The sequence below is a fragment of the Pundamilia nyererei genome, unplaced genomic scaffold (genome assembly GCF_000239375.1).
Source record: "Pundamilia nyererei isolate P.nyererei 1_Seehausen unplaced genomic scaffold, PunNye1.0 scaffold00024, whole genome shotgun sequence".
In the NCBI taxonomy this organism is placed as follows: Eukaryota; Metazoa; Chordata; class Actinopteri; order Cichliformes; family Cichlidae; genus Pundamilia; species Pundamilia nyererei.
The window spans coordinates 3,718,626-3,745,162 of NW_005187425.1; the positions used below are offsets into that span (position 1 = coordinate 3,718,626).

Below are 26,537 nucleotides of genomic sequence, written 5' to 3' on the forward strand. Positions count from 1 at the left end.
ATCCCCAGTGAGGCGTTTATCTGTCGATGTTTATCTTTTATTGAATCCCAAAACACATCAGCTTTGTGCAAGCAGTGCTAGAAAGCACACTATTTCACAAAAACAAACAACATAGCTGTTTAGCCTGTGGGGCCCTAAGGTAATGACAAGATGTGTTGAAGGTGGAAGGTGGAGGCAGGCGAGTTGTTGGATGTCTAATTTTCAGTGTATGTGAGGTTTTATGATTATGGCTGTTTACCTCTTGGCTCTGATGTAGGCCTTTTTTTTAAGAGGGAAGAAGAAAGTTGCTTTCATCTCTTGGACTAAGTGGGTCGGCAGATCTAACAAGCACAAGCCCGTGTGCTGACATCATGGAGCTTACAAAGAGGTAAACTAGCAGAGATGGAACTACCGAATGGAAAATTTATGGTTAGTTTGTTGGTGGTCAAACATAACGACTTCACCGAAATACAATCTGCTGCCATCTAAATGATGGAGAACACAGCAGCACTAATCGAACAAACGCAATGTTGAGTCAGTCGAAGTTCAGCGAGTTGAAAACAGAAAAAAAAGCAGTCATTTAATTGGAAAAAGCATCAACTCGAAGACTGTCCTGGCGATTACATCGTGTCAACTTCAGTAAAAACTATTTGAACTTTTCTGCTTAACATGTCAGTATTTTAAGCTTATTAGCCTAATGGCTCTATATTTGGATCTCTAGAGTAAACAGAGCTTGCGAAAAACAAGGTATAAAATCCACTAGGCAATAAATGTCATTTAAATCTACCAGATTACAGATTGTTATCAACAATTCATATCTCATTTTATAGCTGCAGTTGGTAAATGTTAATTAAGCTGCCACAAAACTCTACGCTGCTTCTGGCTTTTCAGACAACTAAAGGTCAAAACTCACCTGAATGTTTGAATTTAAGTTGAAATTCTAATTATTTGCAAATGTAACGGCAAAACATATAAGCTTATGCACAAGTTCCGTAACAAAAAGAAAAAAACAAAAACAAAACATCTGTATTGACTCGTCAGCCTTGATTGCTGGGAATTTGGGCTGCCAGTCTATTCTTTGCATCACTCCAGCCTTCCCACGCAGTCAAACTAAATTCTGTCGTCATCACTCTGGTCCAACCGTTTATTTCCTGTCTTGAGCCTTGTAAGCCTCCACCTCATCTCCAACTGCATCAAGTCTGCCACCACCAGCTTCTGGACTCTAGGGGTTCCTGTCCCAATCGTGTAGGATGATCAGAGTTTAACTGCCAAACAGTTCACTACTCAAACTCTGTCCTTCAATAAATCACTCTGTCCAAATGATCTGTCCTTACTGAAATCCACACTGCTCAAAAAAATTAAAGGATCACTTTTTAATCAGAGTATAGCATTCAGTCAGTTAAACGTCTGGGATATTGATCTGTTGAGTTAAGTAGCAGAGGGGGTTATTAATCAATTTCAGCAGCTTTGGTGTTAATGAAATTACCACAGGTTGATTTTTTTTAAGCTAATTTTGGATTTGCATTTGTCACCGCTGGTAACATGAGGATGGCACAGTAATATTCGATAAAATTATTAATCCCTCGAGTGGGTTCCTCCGGGAAATTTAGTAATGTGTCATTACTAGAAAGTTTGTTTTGTCTCTAACAGAGTCTCACGATCATGGAGGAGGCAATTACTCTAGGGGAGCTAGACAGGGCCGTAGAAAGTCTGTAACCCACGAGCAGCTCCTCCGTGAAAGGAGGAAGAGGAAAAGCATTGCCACAGCTCTACAAAATGACCTGCTGCAGGCAATTGTTGTGAGTGTTTCTGATCAAAAAATCTGAAACAAACTTCATGAAGGTGGACTGTGGGCTTCATGTCCTTTAGTGGGTCATGTGCTCACTGCCTAGCAGCCTTACTGACATTTGCCACAGAATCCCAGAATTGGTAGGTCCACCACTATTGTCCTTTTCACAGATAAGAGCAGGCTTACTATCAGCACCTCCGACAGACATGAAAAGGTCTGGAGAAGCTGTGGAGAGCGTTATGCTGCCATCATTTAGCAAGACTGGTTTGGTGGTGGGTCAGTGACTTTCTGGGGAGGCACACCCACGGAGGGATCCACAGATTTCTATAAGCATTTTAATAAAGTTATAAAAGTACATAACGGGCATCAAGGTTGCGGAACGGTTAGCACCACCGCCTCACAACAGGAAGGTTAGCGAGGGGATCATGTCTACGTTGAGTTTGCATGACCTCTCTGTGCCGGTCTTCTCTCCAGTTACTCTGGCATCCTCCCAGAGTCCAAAGTCATGCATGTTAGCTTAATTGGATGTAGATGTGAATGTGACCTGTACATGTACCCTCTCTCTTAAACTAAGTAGGTAATTTTTTTTTGTAAAGTGCCTTTCACAGAGAGGCAGTCACAAGGTAAATTAAAGTAGACTAAAATACATAAAAACCACAATAAAATACAATAGAGTACAGTAAAGTGCCACTGACAGCAAAACAAGAATAAATTAAAGTGCAGAACAAAAGAAAAACAAGTTTGAAACTGCTTTTTAAATGAGTTATTTGTAGTAGGAGACTGTTTTCAAGTCTTGATGTCACAGACTGAAAGGCACCACCCCCTCAGTTTCTGATTTTATGCGAGGAACAGCAAAAAAAATTCTGAGCCTGCGTTCAGCGCTGGGATCAACAGTCTGGAGCCTGTCCAGTTAATGCTCTTTATCCGAGTACAAGAATTTTAAATTTACGGATCCTAAATGCTACTGGGAGTAATGTGAGCTTGCTTATTAGAACATCTTAGCAGTCTGGCAACGACATTTCGTACAGCTTGAACATGTGAAAGAGATTGTTTATCTAAGCTGGACTAACTCATAAATCATTTTCTCCAATTAAGCCGAGGAGAGCATCGTCACAATTTATAAGGGAATTCCTTAAGTGAAAGAAACAGGAATGAAACACAGATTTTACGCAGAAGTCGAAGCCCAGAGAGGAATCAAATATTACGCTAAGATTTTGCAGCAAAAGGAAGCAAGGGTTTTTTTAGGATATAACTTGGAAGAGGCTATAATCACGGTGTCAGTCTGATTGGAGTTTAAAACAAGCTAATTGTTGGAGAGCCATATTAAAGGCTGGGGTAGACTCCAGCGCTCATGCAATCCTGAATTTGATTAACAGTTCAGAAATGGATGACTGAGAAGTACATCATTAGATATGGGGCAATAATATGTGCAGGATGTAGATATGATAGTTCATTTATAAGGAAAGTGACAAGCATTTAGTGGCTCCAGCTTCTCAAGATGACTTTCTGCACTGTACAAAGATAATTAATGGACTTAGCAAATGCCTCTGAAGGGCATTTGTCACTATTTTCATTGTATATTGAGCAGGAATTTCAAGTGATATATTCCTCACTATATTTCCTGTGATTTCCAAGCAGCTGGGTTGGCTACAACAGAGTGTTACCTGCTTCCCACATGCGATTTTCACTTCCCTTCACAGGGTAGTGTATCCTGCTGTGCACACGAGAAAGAAACAATGTGTGCACGGATGCGTGCATCAGACTTTAGCTGGTACAGCCAAAGAAAATGTGTTTCAGCCTCGACCTGATTTGTTTGTTTCCTTTGTCACACTGTTATACAGTGGTTTGATTAATGGGCCTTCAGCGGGGATATGGCATCAGCCGAGTGGCCTGTCAGAGCCTCGCTCCACACATGTGGGAAATCAAGAGAAGGTGTGATGTAAATAAAACACTTACACAGGAAGCCTTGGGTAGCTTGCTGGTTTTTGGGTTGGTATTTTTTTTTCCAGCTTACTAGATTTCTCTGCTTTTAAGTCATAAAAACACATTTCAGGGTCAAGAGAAAGTTTAACTTGGAAGTTTGTTGTGGTTTGTTTTAGGGGTCTGAGTGCGTGGCTGAGACTTTCAGTGGTTCTGGATGATTGCTTATAGGACAGTAACATTGTTTCCATAAAGCACAGTTTGCAAGGGAAATGTCAAGTAAGACAAGTGCACAAAAGTTGTTTTGTTTTTTTTGCATTATTCATTCACAACCAGTCATTTCTTACATTTGGGAATAAACATATTGATTTGAAGACATGGTTTACTATAAGCAGAGAATATTTTGGGAGGTTTTTGGGCATCTTGGAGAAAGGGATACTCTTTTATTTGTCTGAATTCCGATTCTCCAAACTCACCAAGGGGAAGATTGACTGAAAACATTTGCTTTCTATGCACTTTCACATTTAGCTTTACATGCCCTGTTCAGTGGTAACCACACAGGTGGAGATTGATCCACTCCAATGGTGCAGGTGTGGTTGAATGCCTTTTGCGTTGACCTTACCTCTGGCTCCCCGCAGTCACACTCTTCTCCCTCCTCCACATAGCCATTGCCGCATTTTTGGCCTCCGTAAAGCACCTTGACCTCGGGCATGTTGTACAAACACATTCCCACGCCTTTCTCCAGACTGGCGGCAAGGTCCTTCTTACTGCATGTGCTGAACACGGTTGGAAAGGGATACCTGCAACAAGAATGTAGGAACAAGGCTGAACAAAATGAAAGAATGGAGAGCATTAATACAAATTCCACAAAGATAAAACTCCTTGATGTGTGCCTTTAACAAAAAATATGTCAAGAAAAGTGAACTCAATCACTCTGCCTTCATTGCAGCCTTTGTTCAATCTGCTCACTCGAGAGGTCTTTTCACACAAATTTAATGGTCTACTGGCATTATATGAACTCCATCTCGATGGATTTTCTATCCTACATGATACATAAATGGTCCTTGAGATGTCCAATATAAACATTTTCTCTGGCAGCTACATTTTCAAGAGTCATATCCTGGTTAGAGAGGGACAATTTAAGCAACTGATTGGATGGAAGAGGTGTGGTGTGCTGGGATGTGGATGATTTGTGTCTGAGCATGTGTGCATGTGAAACCTTTATGAAATACCAAGCCCGAAACCATATCATTTCTACCGCATTAATTTCATTCCCTAGTATCACTTACCTGAAGTGCTGACTAACGTCTAATTTAGCGAGGAAAGAAATGGAATTTCTTATAGAAAGGAAGAAAGTGTTATGACTTTAAAGATGAAACTGCGTGATATGCCAATAACAGCTGTGAAGCCCGGGGAAACGGCCCCTCCTGTTGGAGTGAGTTCCTGCGACTCCACAAACCAAAGAGATAAATAGGGCATTGAAGGAGGTGAGGGACTGACACTGAAAAAAAAGAAAATAAATAAAATGCAGAAAAGTAGGACAGAGGAAAGGATTCGTGCACAGTGTTGCCAGAAACAGACCAAAGGAGAGTGGACAAATAGTGGAAAAAAACTAGAGGGAGATCAGGAATAAATAAATCGTGGACTAGAAGATAAAAATCTTGCTGTTTAGACAGGAGTGGGGACAGAGATTTGGTCACGAGTGGCAAAAAGCCTGCAAAGAGGCAGCAACCAACCATGAAGACGCAAAGAAAGTGACATAAAACATCTAAACAGATCCCAAATGGCTAAAAAAGAAAAAAGGCAGGGAATGATTAAAACAGGACAAACCAGTTCAAAATGACCCTCAAGACTTGCAAAACAATAAAAAATAGACATTTTAATCATTTTATATGCCCTGTGTCAAGTTTGGACTCTCAGTTAAGGCTTGAATAGTAAACATGCTAACAGAATAAAACACAACCCAGAGGATATATTGCATTACAACCCAGCATACAATAGCAACATAACCGAGACTCCGGCTACATTCTTCATGCCAGCAAACAAACAGGAACAGCATCACAAAAACACTCAGAGAAAGGCAGGCTTTGGGGTGTAAAATGGATATCTCAGAGCTCACACAGCTCATCGAGGGACACACTCGAGCTTCAATAAAAAAAGAGGACAAGAGGAGGATATGGGGTGGCAGGGAGCGATGGCTAGCGGAGAGGATTGGCAGACGTGGCACGGAGAAAAGGAGCTGGCATTGGATGCTTGAAAAGCTTGACATCAGAAAGAAACATGTCACACACGTACTTATGCAGCGATAGACTGACTGGGGTCTTCAAACGCAACGGGGTGTGGAGGCTGTCTGCAAAGCTTGAGGCTTGACAGGGCAGATTTGTGAAAATTCAACATTACACAGAATATGTTTGTGGAGCCTGGCAGTGGACAGAGGTGGGGGGTAGGGATGTGTGATGCTTTGCCTTTGCCTAAGGGGGATTTGGCTGTTGCAACTGCATGGATATTTCACTGTTGTTAGTTGACTCCTCCTGAGGGGGCTTGAGATAAGGGTGGAGGCATTCAATGGAAATGGACTCTGCATATATATATATATATATATATATATATGCACATAAATATTTCTGAAGAACACAGAAAATCAGTCAATCCTGGGTGAAGATGCTACTTCCACTACACTTACACTGTTCACCTTTGAATGTCGACCGCTTTCATTTCTGACACACCACAGGCCAATCAGCCTGTCTCTGTCCACCCTTGTCTGCTCACGTAAGCCACTTGTTAGAGTCTTTTTACCACCATAAGGTACTCAGAAAACAAGCTCTGCTGTCCTGTGTGTGGATAACCATGCATGAAATCAAGGACAGACAGGCTATGCAGTTCAAACCACACAGCACAGTGCAGACCAAGCCCCCTGTAAATAGCACAGTCTGCTTCTGATAACAGAACGCAGGCTTGCTTCAGGAAAGGAGACGGAGTGTACATGAGGGGTAAGGAGAGCCTGTTCTCAATAAATTGGCATTAATGGAAAAAGCTGGGACAGTTGTCAGCAGCATTTCTTCATGGAGGAAAATACAGCTTCTCTGGATCAAATTAGACCCACATGGAAAGTATTAGAAAAACCCAGAGGATAAATGTAATGTCAAGAAAATAGGAGTGAGAACCAGTGTGTCTACAGCTATGCTTTGTCTGAGACAAAAGCTTGATCATTGATTATTCTCGTAACTGAAAACACACTTTATTATCCCTGAAGCCTAAAGCTTGTGTCTGCTATCATTACTAAAAAACACTGATTAGCCCTCCCACCGGTTAAATAATAAAATAGAATAAAAACTACACAGTGAACGTGAGCTAGAAAGAGAGCCTAATGTAATCTTATTGATGGGGGTTAGAATAAGTAGAATGACATTTAAGCCATTTAAATGCAACTCTGTGCAAGATGCGCTCCGTCATTTATAAGCTTGACTATTTAAAGTAAAGGGCACCTCGAGCGGGCATAGTGGGAGCCAAGAAATTGCTCTAAATTATCTGCCTTTAAGTGATGTCTAACGTGGCCAATGATGTGTATCAGCAGGGCTTTGATAATTGAGCTGTGACGCTAATCTGTAGCTGACATTCCTCCAGGTAACAGCTGCCCACTCCATCCTGGCAACAGATGCAGTGTCAACCCGACAGGGTGCCCAAGGATGCTGTGAGAATATCTCTGTCACCCACGGCCCGATGCGGCTCTTTATGACAATGAACAGAAACAACAAAGCGGCATCCTGTCCAGACGCAGATGAGCACGAATGCACAATCAAAGACAGAATCTGTGGCGACGCCTCTCAAGTGTTTCTGTGCCTCTGGGTGAATGTCTGCGACTTTCAACCAGAGAACGGAAATTAATTTATGTGAACAGGAAAAGAAAACATTAAATTACTGTTCACTGGGTATGTGATGCAGGCAAGAAGCAGAGAAAATGTTTCAGTGCAGTGGCTCGCTCGTGAACTTTATGTAAAACTCTTAAAAATGTGGTTTCAAATATATTATTTCTCTTCAGTGTTAAATAAACTACGCTACATAAGAAAAAATCTAAGATCAAGTTGAGAGGAAAAAAAAACGTCCTTAGTGAAGTTTTTAAGGCTAAAATCTCTGCTGCACTTGCAATAAATTGTTTCTTCCTCTATATATTTTTTGTGCACCCTCACTGCTTCTGCAGCTCTGTGTAAGGAGCACAGTAAAAAAATACTTCAATAATAGGTAATCGAACCGAGTAAGGTCAACAGAAGCATGCAAGTAGTTTTCTGTAAACCTACTCTGGGAATGGCTCCACTGAGCAGATCTTAGTTTGCAACAGATCCACATCAAACGTATGCAGTATTACAGCTGAGACCACACGGCTGCTCCGCTGTCCAAGAAATTAGCCGAGCAGAGAGTGTAGGTTTCCCTGGACAATACTGGTTTAAAGCCCTGCACCCTCTCCAGGTGTAGTTTGCTGGGGTGGAACTAATTTGGCTGCTCATAAGAGTTATACAAAATCTAATTAGTCACATGCTTTCTGGCTGTCATTACTGTTTGAAAGGCAAATATGTCATTTGCAATGTGAATACCACACACTGTTAAAGATCCTAATCTCATCAGTGTTGTACAGCCTTGTGAATCTTTGCTTCTGACTGAGGAAAATACATCTCACTGACGAGCAGTAGCAGTGTCATCATCAGTGAGAGGGATGAAAACATCTAGTGTTTTTATTGTGGCAAAGCAGTTACGGTTAATCTAATAAAAATCTAATAACAACACGTATCATTTTCTGTCTCATGCCTCTTTTATTATAAGAGAGGATTTGTTTATTTCTCAACTTATAGCTTTTGATTTCAGAGCACGTAGAAGGGTTAGAAATATGTCCCTCTGGTAATTTAGTGTCTTTAGTTGTTGCCTGAGCTTAATTGCTGTTTGTTCAGATCTAATCTATGAATAAAGGCATGCCTGGGGTAGCTTTGCAGACACACACCACTCTTGCTAGACCTCATCATGCTCTTCTACCTGACGTTTTGACACATTGGTGGTAGAATATGAGATTAGAAAAAATTGAAATAACACATATCCGTCTATCAGCACTCCAAAGACACTAACAGCAGCATCTTGTCTGTTCACAGCCTCGAGATTTGAATTCTAATTTTATCTTTTGCAATTTATTTAAAGTCCTCTGTTACAAGAGATTACTTTAAGATGAACATGAGGTGCAATCTGGGATCTTCAGGTAGGTCAGAGATGTCAAACTCATTTTCCATCATGGGCCACATACAGTTCACTTTGATCTTAAGTAGGCTGAGAAGTTTAACGTATAAAGACGTTTAACTACACATTAAATCCTAATTCATATAAGAATAAGAAATGCAGTTTCAACAGTGTATCTCAGTTTTTCTACATGCTAAAAATAAATCCACTTAACGTGTGCAGTGACGAGGAGCTGATTGAGGTTTTAATTCTGATGAGAACTTACTAAATGCTGCACCTGATCTGTTCGGTCGCTCTCCATATTGATCAAACTAGCTAAACCATCTAAAACATCAGCAATTACTTTGCTGTATACCAACATTTTTTGAATAGCAAGCTGGATGAATTTTCTTTTAGTAAAAAAATGTCTTTCATTACTTTATTCACTCAGGAGATTTTTCCACTTCTCTTCAAAACATTTTCTGAGCCCAGGTCAGAATAATAATTTTATTCACTGCTTTTACTTGATTGTTATCAAGTTCGACTGAATGGCAGCCAGTATATTTGTGCTGACTGTACAGGTCTTTCAAGCATCCTGTCTTTTCTTTTCTTTTGATCCTCCACAGTCACTGCAAATCAGATATGACAAATTAGCAAGACGGTGCACAGTGCCAGGTGACTGCCATGGTCACACGTGTTACTCTACTCACTTAAAAGACTGGAACTAGCAACGATCATCTTAGTAATCAAGGCCAAGCTAAGTAAAAGCCCGTTTTTGCAATCGGCCTTTTAACTCTTGCTCTTTCAGTGCAGGTAAACAAACTGTATATATAAACAAAGCATTGGAAGATTAGAAGGTAAAAAAAGGAGCAAATTAAGATTTTCCCATTTCTCCTTGTGGTAACAGTTTATCTGCAGGCACTAAATGTGTGAGCATGCTGTACATGAATAAAGCATGAATCTAGTGCAGAGCTTCTTTACCCTTCCTTCCTCCACTCATCAGTGTTCAGTCACTCGGTACTTAGAGGACTTAATGATGTACGTGATCCAGTGATCTGCCTTATGCCCAACATGAATGACAGGCCCACTTATCAAGTGAAACACTGGATTGACGTAAAGATGCAACACAGTGATTTAGTGTTGCATTTCTAAAAAGCCCGGGGAATAAACTTTCCCCCTTACTGTGTGGTCTAAGCCTGTTTGAAGTGGAGGTTTTCATTCGTGAGAGAAATGTAGCAAAATCTATGGCTGGAAATCCAAAACAGCAACTCTTGATTACACTGGAAGATACGTCCAAGGATGGCTGATTTGCTGACTAAAGACAGCCTGCAGCAAAAGTCAAGACGCAGTCAGAAATTTAGAGCCGAATAATCCCAATGTGAATGCCGCTACGCTCCATGTCTACAAACCATCCAATCAGAACACAGCGTAAAACGACCAATTACAACGACAGACGACATTTTATATAAACCAAACAGATTCAAAACTGGCAGAAAAATCCACGTCTCCACCACTTCCTCATTATCTCTAGCACATGTCATTCACCACCGCACTATCTGGTAGCACAGTCTGACACAGATTTCATGAGACTGATCTTACAGAGTGTCAAACTCAATGAAAGTACAGAGAATTGTCAAAACTAAAGCAGCAAATTGACACGACAAATTGACATGTCACATTTTTTTAACCCAGTAAGGCTCAAGCTCCAAAATGACTAAAGCCTACTTTCCCAATAATGCAACTTAATAGCACAAAATTGGTGCTTCGAAATTAGCCAGGCCAAAGGATTCCTGGCGACCGCTGCACAGTGCATACCGATTAGATTTCTGTCGGACTTGAGCAATCAGGCTGGCTGATTTATACATGGCTGCAAAAATGATACGATTGCTACTTTACACGAGAATTCCTGAAAAACTGAGTTTACTGATTGCATATAAAGCATTTTAAATGACCCTTTTTAAATTAAAAGATTCCAAAATGGCACACAAGCTGATTAGTCTAAGAAGATTTTAATTGAGATGAGATCTAATACGGTGTGAATGCTTGCCTGGCTTCCAGTAAAACCTGCTGGAAACCTTTAACACAAAAAAATTGCTCACTTAAAAGGTAAGAAAAGGAGCAAAAATTGTAGCTTTTTTTCATTCTGAGTTACAAAATGGTTCGACACTGTAGTGAGTTAAAGGTAGACCATCTTTAGTACATGAAGGAGCTTTTTTTGGAATGTGGCGAGCGGATGATTCCTGCCTGATCATGTCAGAAGGTTGAGGAAATGTCAGTCAGGTGCTGGACTTAGGAAGGTCTGTAGATGGAAGAGGCACTGGTTAAATGAAGGCTATGAAGGGCTCTACTGTTTATGGGGCCTTTGACTGACACTGGACTGTCTCTGCATTGCAGACTGACATGCATCTAGCCCAGGCTAAACAGGAGAGACATGTTTGACCTTTTGGGAAATGTTAAGCTGCTATTCCAGACGGAGCCTACTGTGATTAAAAATCCAGAAAACAAACAAAGCACAAGCCACACTTCCTACATTTACCCACTAGCACTCTTACCAGCTTTCTCTCTCTTTCTTCAGATTTTCTGTACTGTCCCACTTCACCCCAGTTTTGGACTCTTCTACTTAGAGTGACAAAAGTCACACAAGGTCCTTCGTATTATCTTGACAAAGCAGTCACCTCTTGGCCTCAAAATCCAGCCACAGTACCCCTGCTGTGCTTCATCAGTCTACCCAGTAACACATATAGACACAGGAAAGTACTTCTGAGCTTTCTGTCCACGTTCATATGATGCAACTCTTGGCTCAATTTCTAAAGAAGACACCCCTGCTTCAAAACGTCCATGCAAAACTCTCCTCTCCTCAGCACCTCAGTTTCACTTGTTAAGACACAAATCTCCCACGGCCAGTCTCTATGGCTCACAAGCCTGTCACTGGTTTTCATGTTTACCCAAAATAATTCCTTCATTGTCATCTTTTTAATGTTTGTCTTTTGCTCTCCCCTCTATCTCTCTTTGTGCTTCCCTTCTTGCTTTGCCACTGAGGGAGATAAAAGACAAATGAAACCGCAGCTCTCCTGCTCCGCCCGTCTATCCATGCATAAAGCACCTCTCTGCGGATCTCTCTCTGTGTGCCCTGGCCCTGATTGCAGCTGGCAGCGTCACTGATAATCACGTCATTTAGATGCAGCCTGTCTTCTCCTCCATTAGCAAGTCTAACATGAGACTATCCCAAACACACAGTCAAACAGCCTACACTGCTTTACAATGATGCGCTTAACATTCTGGAGGCATATGAACCAAGGGTCAAAGGAGGCTGCTAATATTAAAAAACAAAACCAGATCTGTGATGGGGGGAAATGAGATCTAGATTGGTTTGTGAAATTATTGGTTTTGTTAACAGGAAACTGAATTTGGGCTGATAGTTTAGGAAATTCAATTTAGGAGATAGCTGGCTAAGTCATGCTTGAACTTGGGTAACTTCATAATTTTTATATTCGAAGCAGGCTCGCAAACGCTGGCAAAACGTTTCCCATGACAAACTTCAGACTACGAGCAGAGACAGATGCTGCAGAACGGATGCTGTCAGGACAGAAATGCTGTGTAGGCAACAGAGTTAATCACCCTTAATATTACATGCAAATTAATTGGAGTCTATGTAGAAACTTTTTATGAGTTTGAAGCACTTATGCAGTTTTGGCTTTGGAAGGAGCAGAATAATAAGAAACACAATACTGATGATCCTAAACATTTCTAGCCAGCACGTGGAGAGCAACATTTATTTGGAGAAGGTAACAAGGCGACTCAACATGTCCTCTCCTTTTAGCTAAAGTTTGGTCTCCACCAAAAATAGGAGACTCTTGAGCTCTTTAGCTAATAGTTAGTTCTTTACTTTGTTTGGGCAATGAATTCACATTAAATTAGGCAGATAAGGTGAAAGCTGGTTAATTCAGGTTTTTTATAAAATCCTATAAAGAACACAATTTTCGACTTGTTGTTGTCATTTATTTAAAGATGTGTTTTGGGGTAATTTTTGCTGAACAGGACAGTGATGCAAAAAGGAAAGGAAGGGTAGAGAGCAGGGGAATAACATGCAGAGAACATCTCAGGGCCTCTGCGGTGGCCTTATGGGATTTGGGCTGCCTACTCGACCCGGCAAACTAAAGCGGCACCCTGGGATGTCTTCTTTTAGAAGTCACATTTTAACCAAATCTCATCTTTTTTTGGTGGCTGAATAGATTTAGCCCAGAAAATAAAATAAACTACAAAAAAAATGAAGTGAACACTTATGAGCTTGATCATCAGACATCAGTCTGTCCAGTTGGTAAACACACCCATTTAATCCGTTGCTTTGGTGCAAATGAAAGTACCCCCAGACATACAAAGGAGCAGATATCGGTCCTTCTCTGGGCTCATGATGCAAGGGTCTGTCTCCTGCTGTCTCCTCCTCACGCGTAAGATTAGACTCGGAGACACAGCAAACCTTATTTCAGCATGTATAGGTGCTGGACAACTTGTGCAACCTGAATGGGCTCCAGGTACTATCTTATGCTACGACTACTGACAAGGACACTACCAAAAATGCAAAACTAGAGAAAATCAGTCAGAAGAGATAAGGAGAAAACATGGTCTGCAAAACCATTTTCTTTCTGGGAAACACTTGCTGTCACCTTCACTTACACCAGGGGTCAGCAACCTTTAAGACTCAAAGAGCCATTTGGACCTGGTTTCCACGCATAAGAAAACACTGGGAGCCGCAAAAACTTTTTGACATCGAAAATGAAGATAACACTGTATATATTGTTTTTTACTTTTATGCTTTGTGTGAACAACTAAGGTGTGTTGCTTATGAAATCCATGAAGTGCTACAGAGAAAATTACATTTTATTTATGTAATTAACACATTTTGAACTCTTAAAGAAATAAAACAAAAGGAAAGACACCCAGCTGAACTAAAATGATCCATGTAGCAAAGAAAAACTGTTGTGAGCCGCCACCCTTATATTGCCTTTGGGCTTTTGGAGCCTTGACCTGACTTTTAAAAAATACTTGGAAAAAAAGTACTATGCTGCTAAAAAATGAAAAATAGATATTTGCAAAATTCTGCCTAAATATGTATTTTACCAGGTTAATGTGTGTGGCGGGGCGTGGTCTGCAGCGCCGCTGCGGGGGAGGAGGACGCACCTGAGCGGCAACCGCAATCACGCCTCCCCGCCTTAACGTCTGTGCTATCTATGCTGTTGTGTTGGTGTGTGTCGGGCTGTGAGCTGCAAAGCTACAGCCGGCTGTATGCGTACAGCAACCGTGTGTGAAAAGGGGTCAATAAAGAGATGCTGAAAAGCGTGTTCATGGAAATCGTCGGGTCTGCCATGACACGTTTACAATGGGACTTCTGCTCCTGAACCTCTGCGCACAGCGTCTGCAAATCGGGGCTGTACGAAGTCACTTTCATCTTTACACACAACTGTAAGCTGTCATCTGTGAGGCGTGAGCTGTGTTTGTTTGTAATATAGTTCATGGTGGAGAATAGTTGCTGACATAATGTGGATCCAAAGATCCATAATAGTAATGGTTGAAAGTCTCGATAAATGCACGGCGTTTCGGCGGGTACACTAGCTTCCGCGAGTGTGACGCTTATTTTGAGAGATGAAAAACTAATAGAATATAATTTTATTTTTTTATTTCAATATCACAATAATCTTCCAATTTAGAACTACAAGTTAAAAAAGAACTAACATAAATAAAATACACTTCAGCTAAATACTCCAAATTTATTTTCCCAAACCATGCGGAGCCACAGTATAAGGACTAAAGAGCCGCATGCGGCTCCGGAGCCGCAGGTTGCCGACCCCTGACTTACACCAAAGCAGATGAAATAGGTCCCTGCAGTTTAACTGGCTTTATGTTATCCTGTGATAAACTGTTCCCTTAATTTTTTTGACACGTGTTCATGGACACAGTGCTTCATAGGGTGCCACTGTTACATTATTATTTTAAAAGCTAAATATTGATACATTGTGTCAGTGTATCAACACAAAATCGGCATGCAAAATGTCAGCGGATCAAGGCGTGTGCATTTATTCCACATGGTTGGCAAACAGAGGAGCGGGTAACAGAGTAAAAGGTCACTAATCATCACTCTCAACTACTAATGTAACTCAGTGCTGATAAGTGGGGTTTTGCTTAATTAAGTTATTTATTTATTTATTTAGAAAATGCGGTATGGTAATTTTCTGAAATTCTCGGCATGACATCACTAGAAGATGTTGTCAGTATGCTGGGGTCTGACATGCACTGCATTAAAAAGTTTCGCTCTAATAGATGTTCTAGCACGAAACAGCAGGATGAGGCCAGAGGTTGCACGAATGCAATGTTTTTGACAACTTCTCCCTCCTTTCAATTTATATGGTAAGAGGTCATTCAGGTTTTCTGGGAACAGTTCTGGCAAACATTATACAAGTTACATTATTTGTGTGCCTGTTATCAGATTTCATGGATTTTATTGTCTGCAGTTTGTTTCTTCTTGTCTCTGCTTAGTCCTAGAAATTATTTAAAAAAAAATTTGGCTTAGTTTTTAATGCCAAAAGGTCAAAACAACTGTCAGTAAAATTATTTAGACAAAAATTCATCCTAATGTGCTTGTTGCTTCAAACTCAGAGCCTCCGTTTCTCCTGTCATTTCAAATACACGACAAACTGCAAACAACTGTGTTTAATTAATCTTTCTGTTTTGTGTTGTCATCCATTTATCCACGTGCAGTCTTTATTCAATTTCTTGACTTTTCTTGTGTTTATGCTGCCCTTTGCTGCAATTGTTAGCTGTGATTATACCCATATTAAACCATCCCTTCCTAATGCCCTTTCAGTGTGAGGTAATGGGGGAGGGCAGAATATTCCTGTTCTGTGTGCTGTAAAAAAAGCATTTCAAAGTTTATCTGAATCTAATTTTAAGCTTCAACAGCACGTTTTATAAGGCTTGGCAACCTTTCCTGCAATATTCTCCACGGACAAATCCACAGCCCCATGTGTGTATGATTTAACTCCCCCAGAGATAATGTGTGCAACAGATTGGGTTATTGTCGGCATGTGGGTTTATTTTAGTTTTTTTTTCTTTGTTTGTAGTTTGGAAACTCTATAAGAATATTTGAATAATAACAGTTATGATGCATTTCAGGGTTTTGTCTTCTTCACAGTGTATTCATGCCGATTCATCTGTGGCTTGCGGGATTCACCATCAGACAAACCAGACTGGCACCAGACCAAGGGTGAAATCTGGTATTGAGCTCTGGGTTCGCCTTATCTGCTCGCTGTTTACTAACAGTCACAGAGTCCATCTCTTGCAGCAGCTCTGTTATCTCAGCGACCCAGGCAACACGAGCAGAATGCTAGAGCAGCTGCTCTAGTCTCAGGCCAAAGTGTGTGCATGTGTGTCTCTCTGTGGATGTGATTTAAACCTTTTCTCATTCATCAACTTATAAACAATGGAGCATCATGTACAGATGAAAACAAACCCACCCATGCAAGTACTGCAGTGAATGCTTTGTGATTGGTTCAGGTACAAAGGAAGCTAGGCTGATAAACATTTTGATCTTGTATCCCAGCTGTGGCCACAACAGAGAGCAAAAACCCAAGTCCCAATTTTAAAAGTTTATCTAAATTTGTGTTTTTTCAAATTAAAACCCACGTTTTCAAAAACTAATTTGTCAGAGAACACGACAGAATGAGCACTTAAACTGTAAGTGGACAGTTAAACCCCAAATCAGTTTGACATATTTTACCCCCTGGCCTTTAACAATATTTATCCATTTAGATTATTTTGGTGTCAGTTGCCCAGCTTTGAGAATATCTGCTGTGGAAATGTCTGCCTTCTCTTGATACTATTGAACTAAATGGGATTCAAAGTTGTGGTGCCAAAAATACATGAAAAAAAACCACAACACAAACCCTCAGCAGCAGGGCTTATTTCCAGAAATCATGACTCTGTTACGAAAAAATAAAATACACAAACTTTGCTGTGAGGAGCTTCATGTCGGAACCGTTTTCTCTTTTATTGAACAATACGCCAAACATCACTGTGCAGAAGAAAGAGCCCATATCCTCACGTTGAAAGGCACTTCCTAGTTTAAGCGTGACAGGATGTAAACATTAACCCCCACTCCTCGCCCCCTCAGCAGAGCGCTGATGTAAGCTAGCCCCAAACTTCTTTAGGTTGGTGTATGTAGACAACAGAAAGAAAATAGTTCCTACATGAAACTGCTCACGAGTTTTCATTTTTTTTGCTTTTTGAGTAACTAGGTCATGAGTTCTGGAAAAAAAAAAAGACATTGCTGCTGAGATGTTTAAAAGTATTTTTATTGGCACTTGGTGAAATACAAGCCAAGTACTATCTCTTTCCATTACACTCAAGAGAAGGCAGACATTCCTACAGTGAATAACTGTAGAATGACTGGGCTTCTCAAGCAAAACAGTCTAGATGGATAAATGCAGGTGCAGGGGAAAAAACATGTCATATGGATTTTGGCGGGACAAATCAGCTTAAAGCTACAATCTAAATGCAAGTGTAACATTGTAATACAACTGAGGATTAAAAAAACCCAATTAAAATAAAAAAGGTGGCAAAAATCTTACCCTGTGGAGGGGGTCATGATGCAGCCTCCGCGATCAACGGTCATCCTGCAGCCGCAGCCGCGCTCTGGGGTGTCATGGTTCATGCCAAAATTGTGACCCAGCTCATGTGCTAAAGTCACGGCTGCACCCAGCGGGTTGTCGGAGTGATCCTATAATGGACAAAAAAGTGAATCCAACATGGTAAATGTGTACAATTTTGTGCGTTTGACTATGCCTGAAGTTATTTAGGGAAGCTATAAGCGAAGAAAAACAACAAAAAAGTGAACTGAAGTGAATTATCCCTCACAAAAAAAAGCAAAGAAAAGAGGAGAGTTGTCAAAGAAGACCGTTTTTAAGCTGCAGTTTCAAAAAACAGTAACTGTCCACCTTGCTCCTTTTGTCCTTCTCCTATTACTCATTCTCCTCATGGAGGCCTGAATTCATCTGCCATTCCGCTACCCCTGCAGACCCAATCATACCTGCTGCCAGTGGAGACAGCTTCTGCAGGAAGTCCCTATAAACCTATCTCTGTGTGACTTGGTGCTGCATTGATAAGCGAGACAAGGGAGACAGAGATGGAGAATGACACGCGCGAAAGAGGAGGAAGTTTCACTTTCTGCTAGTTTTATAGACAGACTTGGTGGGAAGAGCCAGACAGAGATGGGGGGCATTTGGAGGGTAACCGAGATATTAAGTCAGTGTAGTGTATAAAGCATGTGTGCCAAGGTGAAAGGGAATGGTAGTAAACAATGACAAATGACTACAATCAAAATGTGTTATTACTTTGCCAAAATTCTGCTGTTAGATAAAATACATCATTTTCCGAAAACTGTAACAAAAAAAAGAAAAGAAAATCACTAACAGGTTTTGACAATCTCCTTTCATTCAGCGCAAAACAGACACATTTTCATGCACAGACTAATGGGCAGCATACATTTCTCACAATGTTATCTGAAAAATGAAACTGATATTACCATTATTTTTCTTTCTGTTAGAAAAAGAAAAAAACACTGATATCAATCTCATGAATGTATAGTACACATGATATAAGCAACAGTAACTCATAAGCTTTATTTTGCATAAAGAAGGAAAACAAAGGGAAAACAGTTCGCCTGACTCTGCCCAAAGGTAGAAAAAATAAGAGAAAAATCACCGACTGTATCATGCATTTTTTCCCAGCTGTGACTCTGAATACAGATTCCTCACTGCATGCCTATGTATGAGTGCCACTAATGCCAAGCAATACATTAACCTCTCTGCAGGTTTACACAGAGATAAGTAATGTAGGTGACTGCTGGCTGCCGATGAGCCTACGCACAAACCTCCAGTATCTCAATATGCTGTGCAGACCAGAGCATTGAGCAGGCAAATTGGTTAATCCAACTTCTGCCATGAGGAGTGCTTGAAATGGGAAAGAAATGTTAGGATAAATGTTTAAACTAAAAGAAAATACAGAAATATCTGTGACAGCAGATAAAACACCACTGATGAATTTTGTAATATTCCTTGAAATGTCTGTGTGTTAATGTGCAAGATTCAGAATTTGTAATTAAGCAAACCTCAGGGAAAAAGAAGGAAGGAAAGAAAGGCTGCCAATTTACTACTGTGCATCTTACCATAGTTCTCTGCCATGCAGCTTATATGAGAAAAATGTCATGCTTCCCTCGAGGACAAGGTCATATGTCAATGTTAAGGACAAGATGAACCACTTCCTGCTGTGATTAAAGATCAGCATCATGGGGAGCTGCACCCTGCTTTTTCACAGCAAGGATGGGAAAACTTTCCTTTGCTACTGTCATGTTTACCAGTGGGTTAGTGCATCTACACTGTGTCTGTGTGTGTGTGTGTGTGTGTGTGTGTACGTGTAATTCATAGCTGAGTGCTCCCTCACAAAAAAAGTGTAATATGAGAGTCAACAGCCACAGCCATTACTTTGAAGCTGCTACGAGCTGCTGTTGTAATGGTGAGAATTTGTGGAGATGGTTGCAACCAAGAAATGCTATGATGGGTGTGAAAATAACTCTCAGACGACAATACTGTACCACATAAAAATCATTTACAAAAAGACTTAGGAAGAAAAAAAACATAGCATTGTGCTAAAACAAAAAAGTGAGGCTGCACTGAGGAAGATTAATACATTGTAGCGTACGGTTTGAGAAACAGTTCATCTCCTCTTACTGTCCCCTAACTGCTTACGTGGCCCTTTAATCTTGGTCCAGACCATCTGCTGTATGTAAGTGATGGGGAAACCAAACATCTGGAGAATCCTCAGTACGGCCACGGCCAGAGGAAAACATCTCCATTAATGGGGGACACATCTGGGATGAGGCATAATGGCACTGGGATGATAACCGCTTTGTGATTTGGCGCGGATATCAAGTGCTGTAAAAGGCAGAGGAGCCTAACAGGCGGCTAATTTACTACATGTCGAAATTCAGTGCACCAGGGGTGCGACACAGTCGTGGGTAAAAATGGATTTTTGATTCAAATGCATGCTGTGTAAGAGCTGACATTCACTCACAGATAGATCAATTCATCACATAAAAATGTAAATGCGGTTCTGTTCGAAAGTCGAGGTCCTTTGATTTAATCCTGTGCCCCACCAATTCTACTAGCAACTCTTCATTGGCACCCTGTTAGCTCTGGAAATTAATTTAAAATCCTTCTCCCCACATACAAGGCCTTGAATAATCAATCAACAATCTTAAATGCCTCTTAGTACCATATTACCCCAATAGAGCACCTTGCTGTCAGACTGCAGGCTTTCTCATGGTTCCTGGAGGTTTTAAACGTAGCTATCAGGCCCCTCTCCTCTGGAAACAGCTCCCAGTTTGGATTCAGGAGACAGCATAAAGCATATAGTTAGGGCTGCTATAGACTTAGGCCTCCTATGATACACTGAGCATTGACTTGACTCCACTTGACTCTTTTCATTCCCCAGGTGAGAATGCCATTAAGTTTTTTCTTTTCTCTCACATAGTTTGCATTTTGTCCCGTTTCTTTATGCTATCCTTTGTTTTTTCTCTATCCCATCACAAACAGTCACAGCAGATGGCTGCCCCTCACCGAGTCTGCTTCTGATGGATGGTGTCTTCCTGTTAAAGGGGAGTTTTTCCTTCCCACCATCGCCTAATGGTTGCTTATAGCAGATCACCTGATTGTTAGTGTTTCTCTTTAACAGAATGATTCACAGCACCTTGTGACAAATGCCGTTGTGATTTGATGCTATATAGATAGAAAGTGAACTTTCAGCCTGCACTGGACTCATTCAGGAGTGACCCCTGCTTGTCATTGCAAACAGAAGCTCCACACACATCACTGATAAACTGGAGAGTCACACTGAAAACGTCTAGTAATTACCACATAAAAGAGCAGCATCAGTTTAACCTTCCGCCCACCTTTACTCATGTTCCCTCATTGATAACTGTCCTCTCTTTCATTCCAGTAGCTGAAATGACATTTAGCCACTGGTATCACTGAATTTCTTTCCATTTGTGATCAAAACACCAGGTCACCAAAGCTTTCAGTACCTGTCCAGCTTTAGAAGAATTTTACGACGGATTGTTGTTTGATGAATGCTGACCTTGACAGAAAGCCAGTTTAACACGTGGGTCTGAAAGAGGCATTTGAGTTGCAGCGCAAAAGATTGATTGCACGACTGTTAGACTTCAAATAGCAACAGTGTGCGTGCCTGCAGAGCCATCCTTCTAAGAGTACACATTTTACATATTGTTATGTGCAAGCTGATGTTTGTGGTAATGTTAATGTAAGGGAGGGCCAACACAAATGTCATTATGTTTTAAAGCAAGACTTCCTGGCAGTCTTGTCTGCAAGTGCCCTTCCAGCAAACAATGAACACCTTTTCTGTGTAAATCGGGGCTGGATTGTGTTAGCTTAGTGAATCTGAACAATGTCAACACTGATACAATCAGGCTACGCAGAGGAAAGGGAGGGTGGAGGCATGCTGGGAGTAGTAGGAAGATTTTACACTCACCATGACAATACCTCCAGACTGCTCAGCAGTGCACATACTCATAATGGGTGCCATGCCAATGGTGGTGCCCTGGAAGTAAACCCCACTGCCAAGGAGAGAAGTAGGAGACAGAACTTTTAGAGGAGAAAACTGCTGTTACATGTTTATAGTAATGGTATAAGTGAAAAACTTCAATTTTACCAATTAGTTTTCCAAATATCAGGCCAGATATGATTGTTTAATCATATCACACCTGTCAGGAGAATATGTCATTGTTTCAGTCTGTCTTTTTGTTAGCAGCACTGTTAAATTCTACTAACAAATTCAATGCATTACATTTTCAATCCAGGAATTTATGCCCTAACATAACCAGGTAGGCTATCATATCTTCTTAACCACCAAATGGAAATAGTAAAAACAGGGAAATATAAGCTTGATGTGAAAATGAAAGGATTCAGATGAAAATCTCAATCCTGATTTCTGTTTGGGTCCATTCCCTGGTGGATGTATGTGGTCTCACCCCTACATCATGCAGTCTAGGTGCAAATATTGGACTCATTACATTTAATAATTTAGATGTCCACCTTATAAGTTGAGCATTGTCGTGAGGTTTCTGGGGAAGCAGTTTGACTTTCCTCCAGTCTAAGAACTCGTGCAGGGTGGTGAAAGGATCTTGGGTGATGGGACATTTATCAGAGTCGCTCCACACCTCCAGACCCACAAGGGCCACCCGGATGTTCAGGGCCCTGTAGAACTGCACAGAAGATTTTAATAAGAATGGAAAAGCATGGAGAAAACACAAATGTCCATAAGACTGTTACATAAGTGAGACTGTTTACTGGGGTTTTACCTTTGTTCACTCAATTAATTGATGTATGATTCTTTTCATCCTAGCAAGCCTAATCAATCACACGTTGCCTTATTTTTCTGACAGTATAAGATCATGTCTTTGCCATTTCCTTAAAGTAAATCTATCTGCCTACGCAGCGTGTAAGCTATAGAGACACAGCTCAGGCAGTGGTGTTAGGCAGACTAAAGTCAGCTGCTTTAGTAGGAAATTAATATATCACGCAGACGTGCCATTAATCTCTGCTGCCAAAAATATTTCTATTTTAAAAAGGTGATTTATCCCTCCTGTGCAAAGGGGTGGAGGATGTTTTACCTTGTCCACATAATTGGCTATCTCTACCAGTCTCTGCTTCACCTTCTCCAAGTCCTTTCCTTGTTTCTGAAACTGAAAACAAAAATGCATGTAATCAGTGGAAGAAATTACACTCGCAAATTGTGAGTGTTTCATGAGGACATAAGAGACCGTCATTTCCAGAACATAGAAAAAAATCCTCAAACCACAACAAAGGACACAGAAAAGCAGTGATTTGTATGAATGAGTTGGAATATTCACTGGCACTACATTTTTCTGCGTGTTGGGCAGGTTGTCAAGCTGTGACCATCTGGATCTAGAAAAATCTCCTAGTGTTAGAGAGGCGAATGGCATGGCCACAGGGAGCAGGTATGCTGGCAGATACGACAGCTTGCAAAGCTTTGGATCCAAATTGCAGCTCAAGTCAGACCTTCCAGTTTTACCCTTCTGTGCATCCAACTGCACCGATGCTGGACTGTATATCTAAGCCTAACAACATACTTGATCCCTTATCCTTCCTTTCATTTCCTTTCCTCCCATTCAGGTCAGTGGCATTAGCAGAGGGCTGTCAGGAGGAAGCCCCACAAATAGCTCTTCAGTGCTTATGGGAGACTATTCACTATCCGCATGGTTTTTCCCCGTTTCCTGTCTGCTCTGCTGGGAAATTGAAAAAAGAACTTCCTGTCAGAAAAGAGACCACACTGCTTGTTGCACACTCATCCCTCTCTGCAGCTCCAGTGGGATCTATTCCATAGTTACTACAGCTCATGCTTATACCACAAAAGGATTGTGGGCTTTCAGTGTGTCGTCTCTGCTGGTCAAAAACTGCATTTGCGAAAAGAGGCAAGTAGGTGCATTACCTCTCTGTTGTCTGCAACAATGATCAGCTCGACATATTTGGTTGTCTTCTGAGCATGCCTTTTATGCTGTGATAAAAACAAAGATGGGAAAAGTTCGACAGTTATTAGGAAATGCGTAGAAGATCAAGACACCATTTCTGTCATTTCTTACCGCTTCTACTTAAAAGACTTAAGATGAACCTTTAAAAACTGCAACAGCTAAAAAAAGGTATTTTATTTACATTCTTGCCAAGAGATAGATGAGAAGATAACACTTAAACGTCTGTTCACTAAATATAAAGATATAACCTGGTATCTATCCTGGTATCTGGTTTTAGCCTGCAGGCTAAAACACTGCAAATCAGGCTTTGTCCCAGCTGATATTCAGAAATATTTCCTTTAAAAAAAACAAACAAAGATGAGATAATCTATCTAATTAAGTACTGTATATAGGCAAGTTTCACTCCCTAAGTCAGACAGAGTTCTTAATGCTTGGAAATAGGGGCAGATGGATGCTGCACCTGCTCAATGCAAAGCACTGGCCAAACCTTCTGCATGAGCCCTTGACTCTGTGCTCCCAACGCTGATAAAATGAGTGTCAAACCCAAGGCAACACCCTGAGGGAACTCATCCAGACAAGAATGCTTGCCAATATACTCATCTTGGTCAAACGCCCATTTATCTTTGATCAGTTCAATGATAGGCCTAACCTTCAGACTCACTTAATGGTGAAAAACTGCAAACCAATAATGTAGCCCTTAGTCGCTTTATCCAGTGACACTGTGATAAAAAAGAAAAACCCAGTAATAATCTCACCCTTGTGTGGAAGGACTTGAAGGGGCTTTCAATGTGGTTTTCAACTGAGGACGTGTTGAAGCTGTGGCCGCATGTTCCGGGGGTCAGTCTGAGCTCTTCCACTCGGTAAATGAAGTGAACTCCGGTGTCATCGCCAGACACAGGCTCGATGATAAATGTCTTGTTTTCAAGTGCGATGAAGCCTCTGCGGAGACAACAGGATAAGTCGGAAAATAAAACCTCAAAGCATGACCAGTCTCTCAAATGCAGAGTTTGATTAAATGGGCTCTCTCTAATGGAATACATAACTGGGGCGGCTCTTTTCCTGCAATCCCGCTTTTACTAAAACCAGATGTTGTTTTGTTTGAGAAAAAGACATTTTTTTTAAAGACTCACATCTTTTAATGTCAGATCAGAAATATATACCACACATTAATAACCAAACAAATCTAAGTGGTCCTTATGGGGAAACTTAATATTTTCTGTTCCCAAAATGCTTCCTTGCTGTTGGATTAAGCAGAACAGATGAAAATGTGCATGCCTAATACTTCAGTTTAAATACAACTTTAGATTGTGGTTCATTTTGTAGCAACAGCAAGATTATAATTACTGCCCAAATGAGTCCAGACATTTACTGGATCCCACCGTGAGTAAAGACAATGAGGTGTGACATTTCACCAATTCCTACGAGTCACACCAACTCACTGACAGCACGCTTAAGGGCTTAAGAGAGATGGGCTGCTGTGCTGAGCGACTTAAATAAATATAAACATTGGAGTGACAAATAGCACTTAAAGGGCAGTGTAGTGATGCTGCTTGAATGCAAAATGATGCCTGAGATTCTTACCGAAGGCCTGAGCAGGCACTGAGGGTAACGTCAGAGCTGGGATGCGCCTGCACTTCCCCGTGGTAGTAGCAGTGATTCTAAAAGAGAGTTTTTTTTTGTTACATGTTAGAAATAAGAAACACTTTTAAAGAAACAAAGTGTGATATAAAATGTGTCATGCTAAAAAAAGCAGAAGAAGAAAGCAGCTTGTCACATTCCTCTCGCTGTACTGACGCTCTTACCTGACTTCAAAAGAGCAATACAGTACAAAAGACACTGGGACTATGCTGATGCTGTCCCAACTCGTGTTCATTTAAATTAGCATGCTCTGAAGAAATCTGTCTACACTCCCTCTCTATAAAAACAGGCCATTTAAAATTAATGCAACTTATAAAGTTGAAGAGAAAGCAGAAAAAATTGGCACGCATGGGAGGTGACAGTAACATGGTAATTGTTCGCCTTTCGTTAATCCATCAGACTGCTCTAGTGGAAGGAAATGGGGACATTTAAGGCTCCTCAGAAACAGTGAAAACGCTGTTGTCTGACCACAAGGAGAACAGAGGAAATGACTCTCATTAAGAGGGAATACAGACCTCCATTTACTGTCTGGTAGCACTCAAGCCCTTTTAAATCAACTGTCATTCCCCACTACACTGACCATTTCTCATTCCCTGTACTGAACTCCAGTAGGAAGAAATCTGGGATGGGATTTTTACAAAAAGATGAAGTGAAGAAACTCCCATTTAACAAGTTCACTACAAGGTAATGAACTGGTAATGGATTTGAGAATCATTAGATTAAGGATAAAAATAGAACAGCTATAAAGGCTCTGTGCTCAGGCTGTGTTTGACCTAGCAAGGTTCACCTTTTACAAAGGATAACATCAGGTACAGTTAGTGACTGTCTCTGTGTCTCTGACGTTTTTACAGCAGCTAAATGTTGAGTGACTAAATACTCAAATGAAAATACAGAACAGATAATACGGTCATATGAAAAACAAAGTTTTCACCTTAAGCTTTAATTTGTATCATATTTCATATATCCAGGATTTTTTTGGCAACTTATTCCTTAAAACTGTATTATGTCATTTATTTAAGTTTTTGGGGAAAACAATGACACTGATGATGTAGATATCTAAAAACTGATGCATTAAATATAATACGCTGGGCATTAAGAGGTTAAAAACATGGAATAACATCCTTTGGACACCTGAAACCAAAGTGGAGATGTTTTCTTACGGTGTTTGGTGAAAACCAAACACGGCGTATCAACACAAACACCCCATAGCAGCTGGCAAACAATAGTGGATGGGTGATGATTTGAGCTTTTTCTTTCCAGCCACATGACCTGTGCGCTTTGCAGTCGCTGAGTTTAGCATGAATTCCTCTGTATACCAAAGTGTTCTAGAGTCAAACGTGAGGCCATTTGTCTGACAGCTAAAGCTTTGAAAGTGGGTCATGCAACAGGGCAGTGATCCCA

The 26,537-nt window shown here is 40.8% G+C and overlaps 1 protein-coding gene across 2 annotated transcripts in view; it reads right to left on the reverse strand.

The window, feature by feature from the left end:
* adam12b (ADAM metallopeptidase domain 12b) overlaps positions 1–26,537 on the reverse strand; it is an 86,063-nt gene that overhangs the window by 22,704 nt on the left and 36,822 nt on the right. For both annotated transcript variants that reach the window (XM_005727443.2, XM_013909382.1), the window contains exons 5-12: positions 25,080–25,156; positions 24,254–24,437; positions 23,459–23,524; positions 22,620–22,691; positions 22,042–22,211; positions 21,479–21,563; positions 17,506–17,654; positions 4,311–4,488 (exon numbers count right to left, since the gene is read on the reverse strand). In XM_005727443.2, the coding sequence (XP_005727500.1) occupies positions 4,311–4,488; positions 17,506–17,654; positions 21,479–21,563; positions 22,042–22,211; positions 22,620–22,691; positions 23,459–23,524; positions 24,254–24,437; positions 25,080–25,156 (981 nt within the window). The remainder of the gene's footprint in view (positions 1–4,310; positions 4,489–17,505; positions 17,655–21,478; positions 21,564–22,041; positions 22,212–22,619; positions 22,692–23,458; positions 23,525–24,253; positions 24,438–25,079; positions 25,157–26,537) is intronic.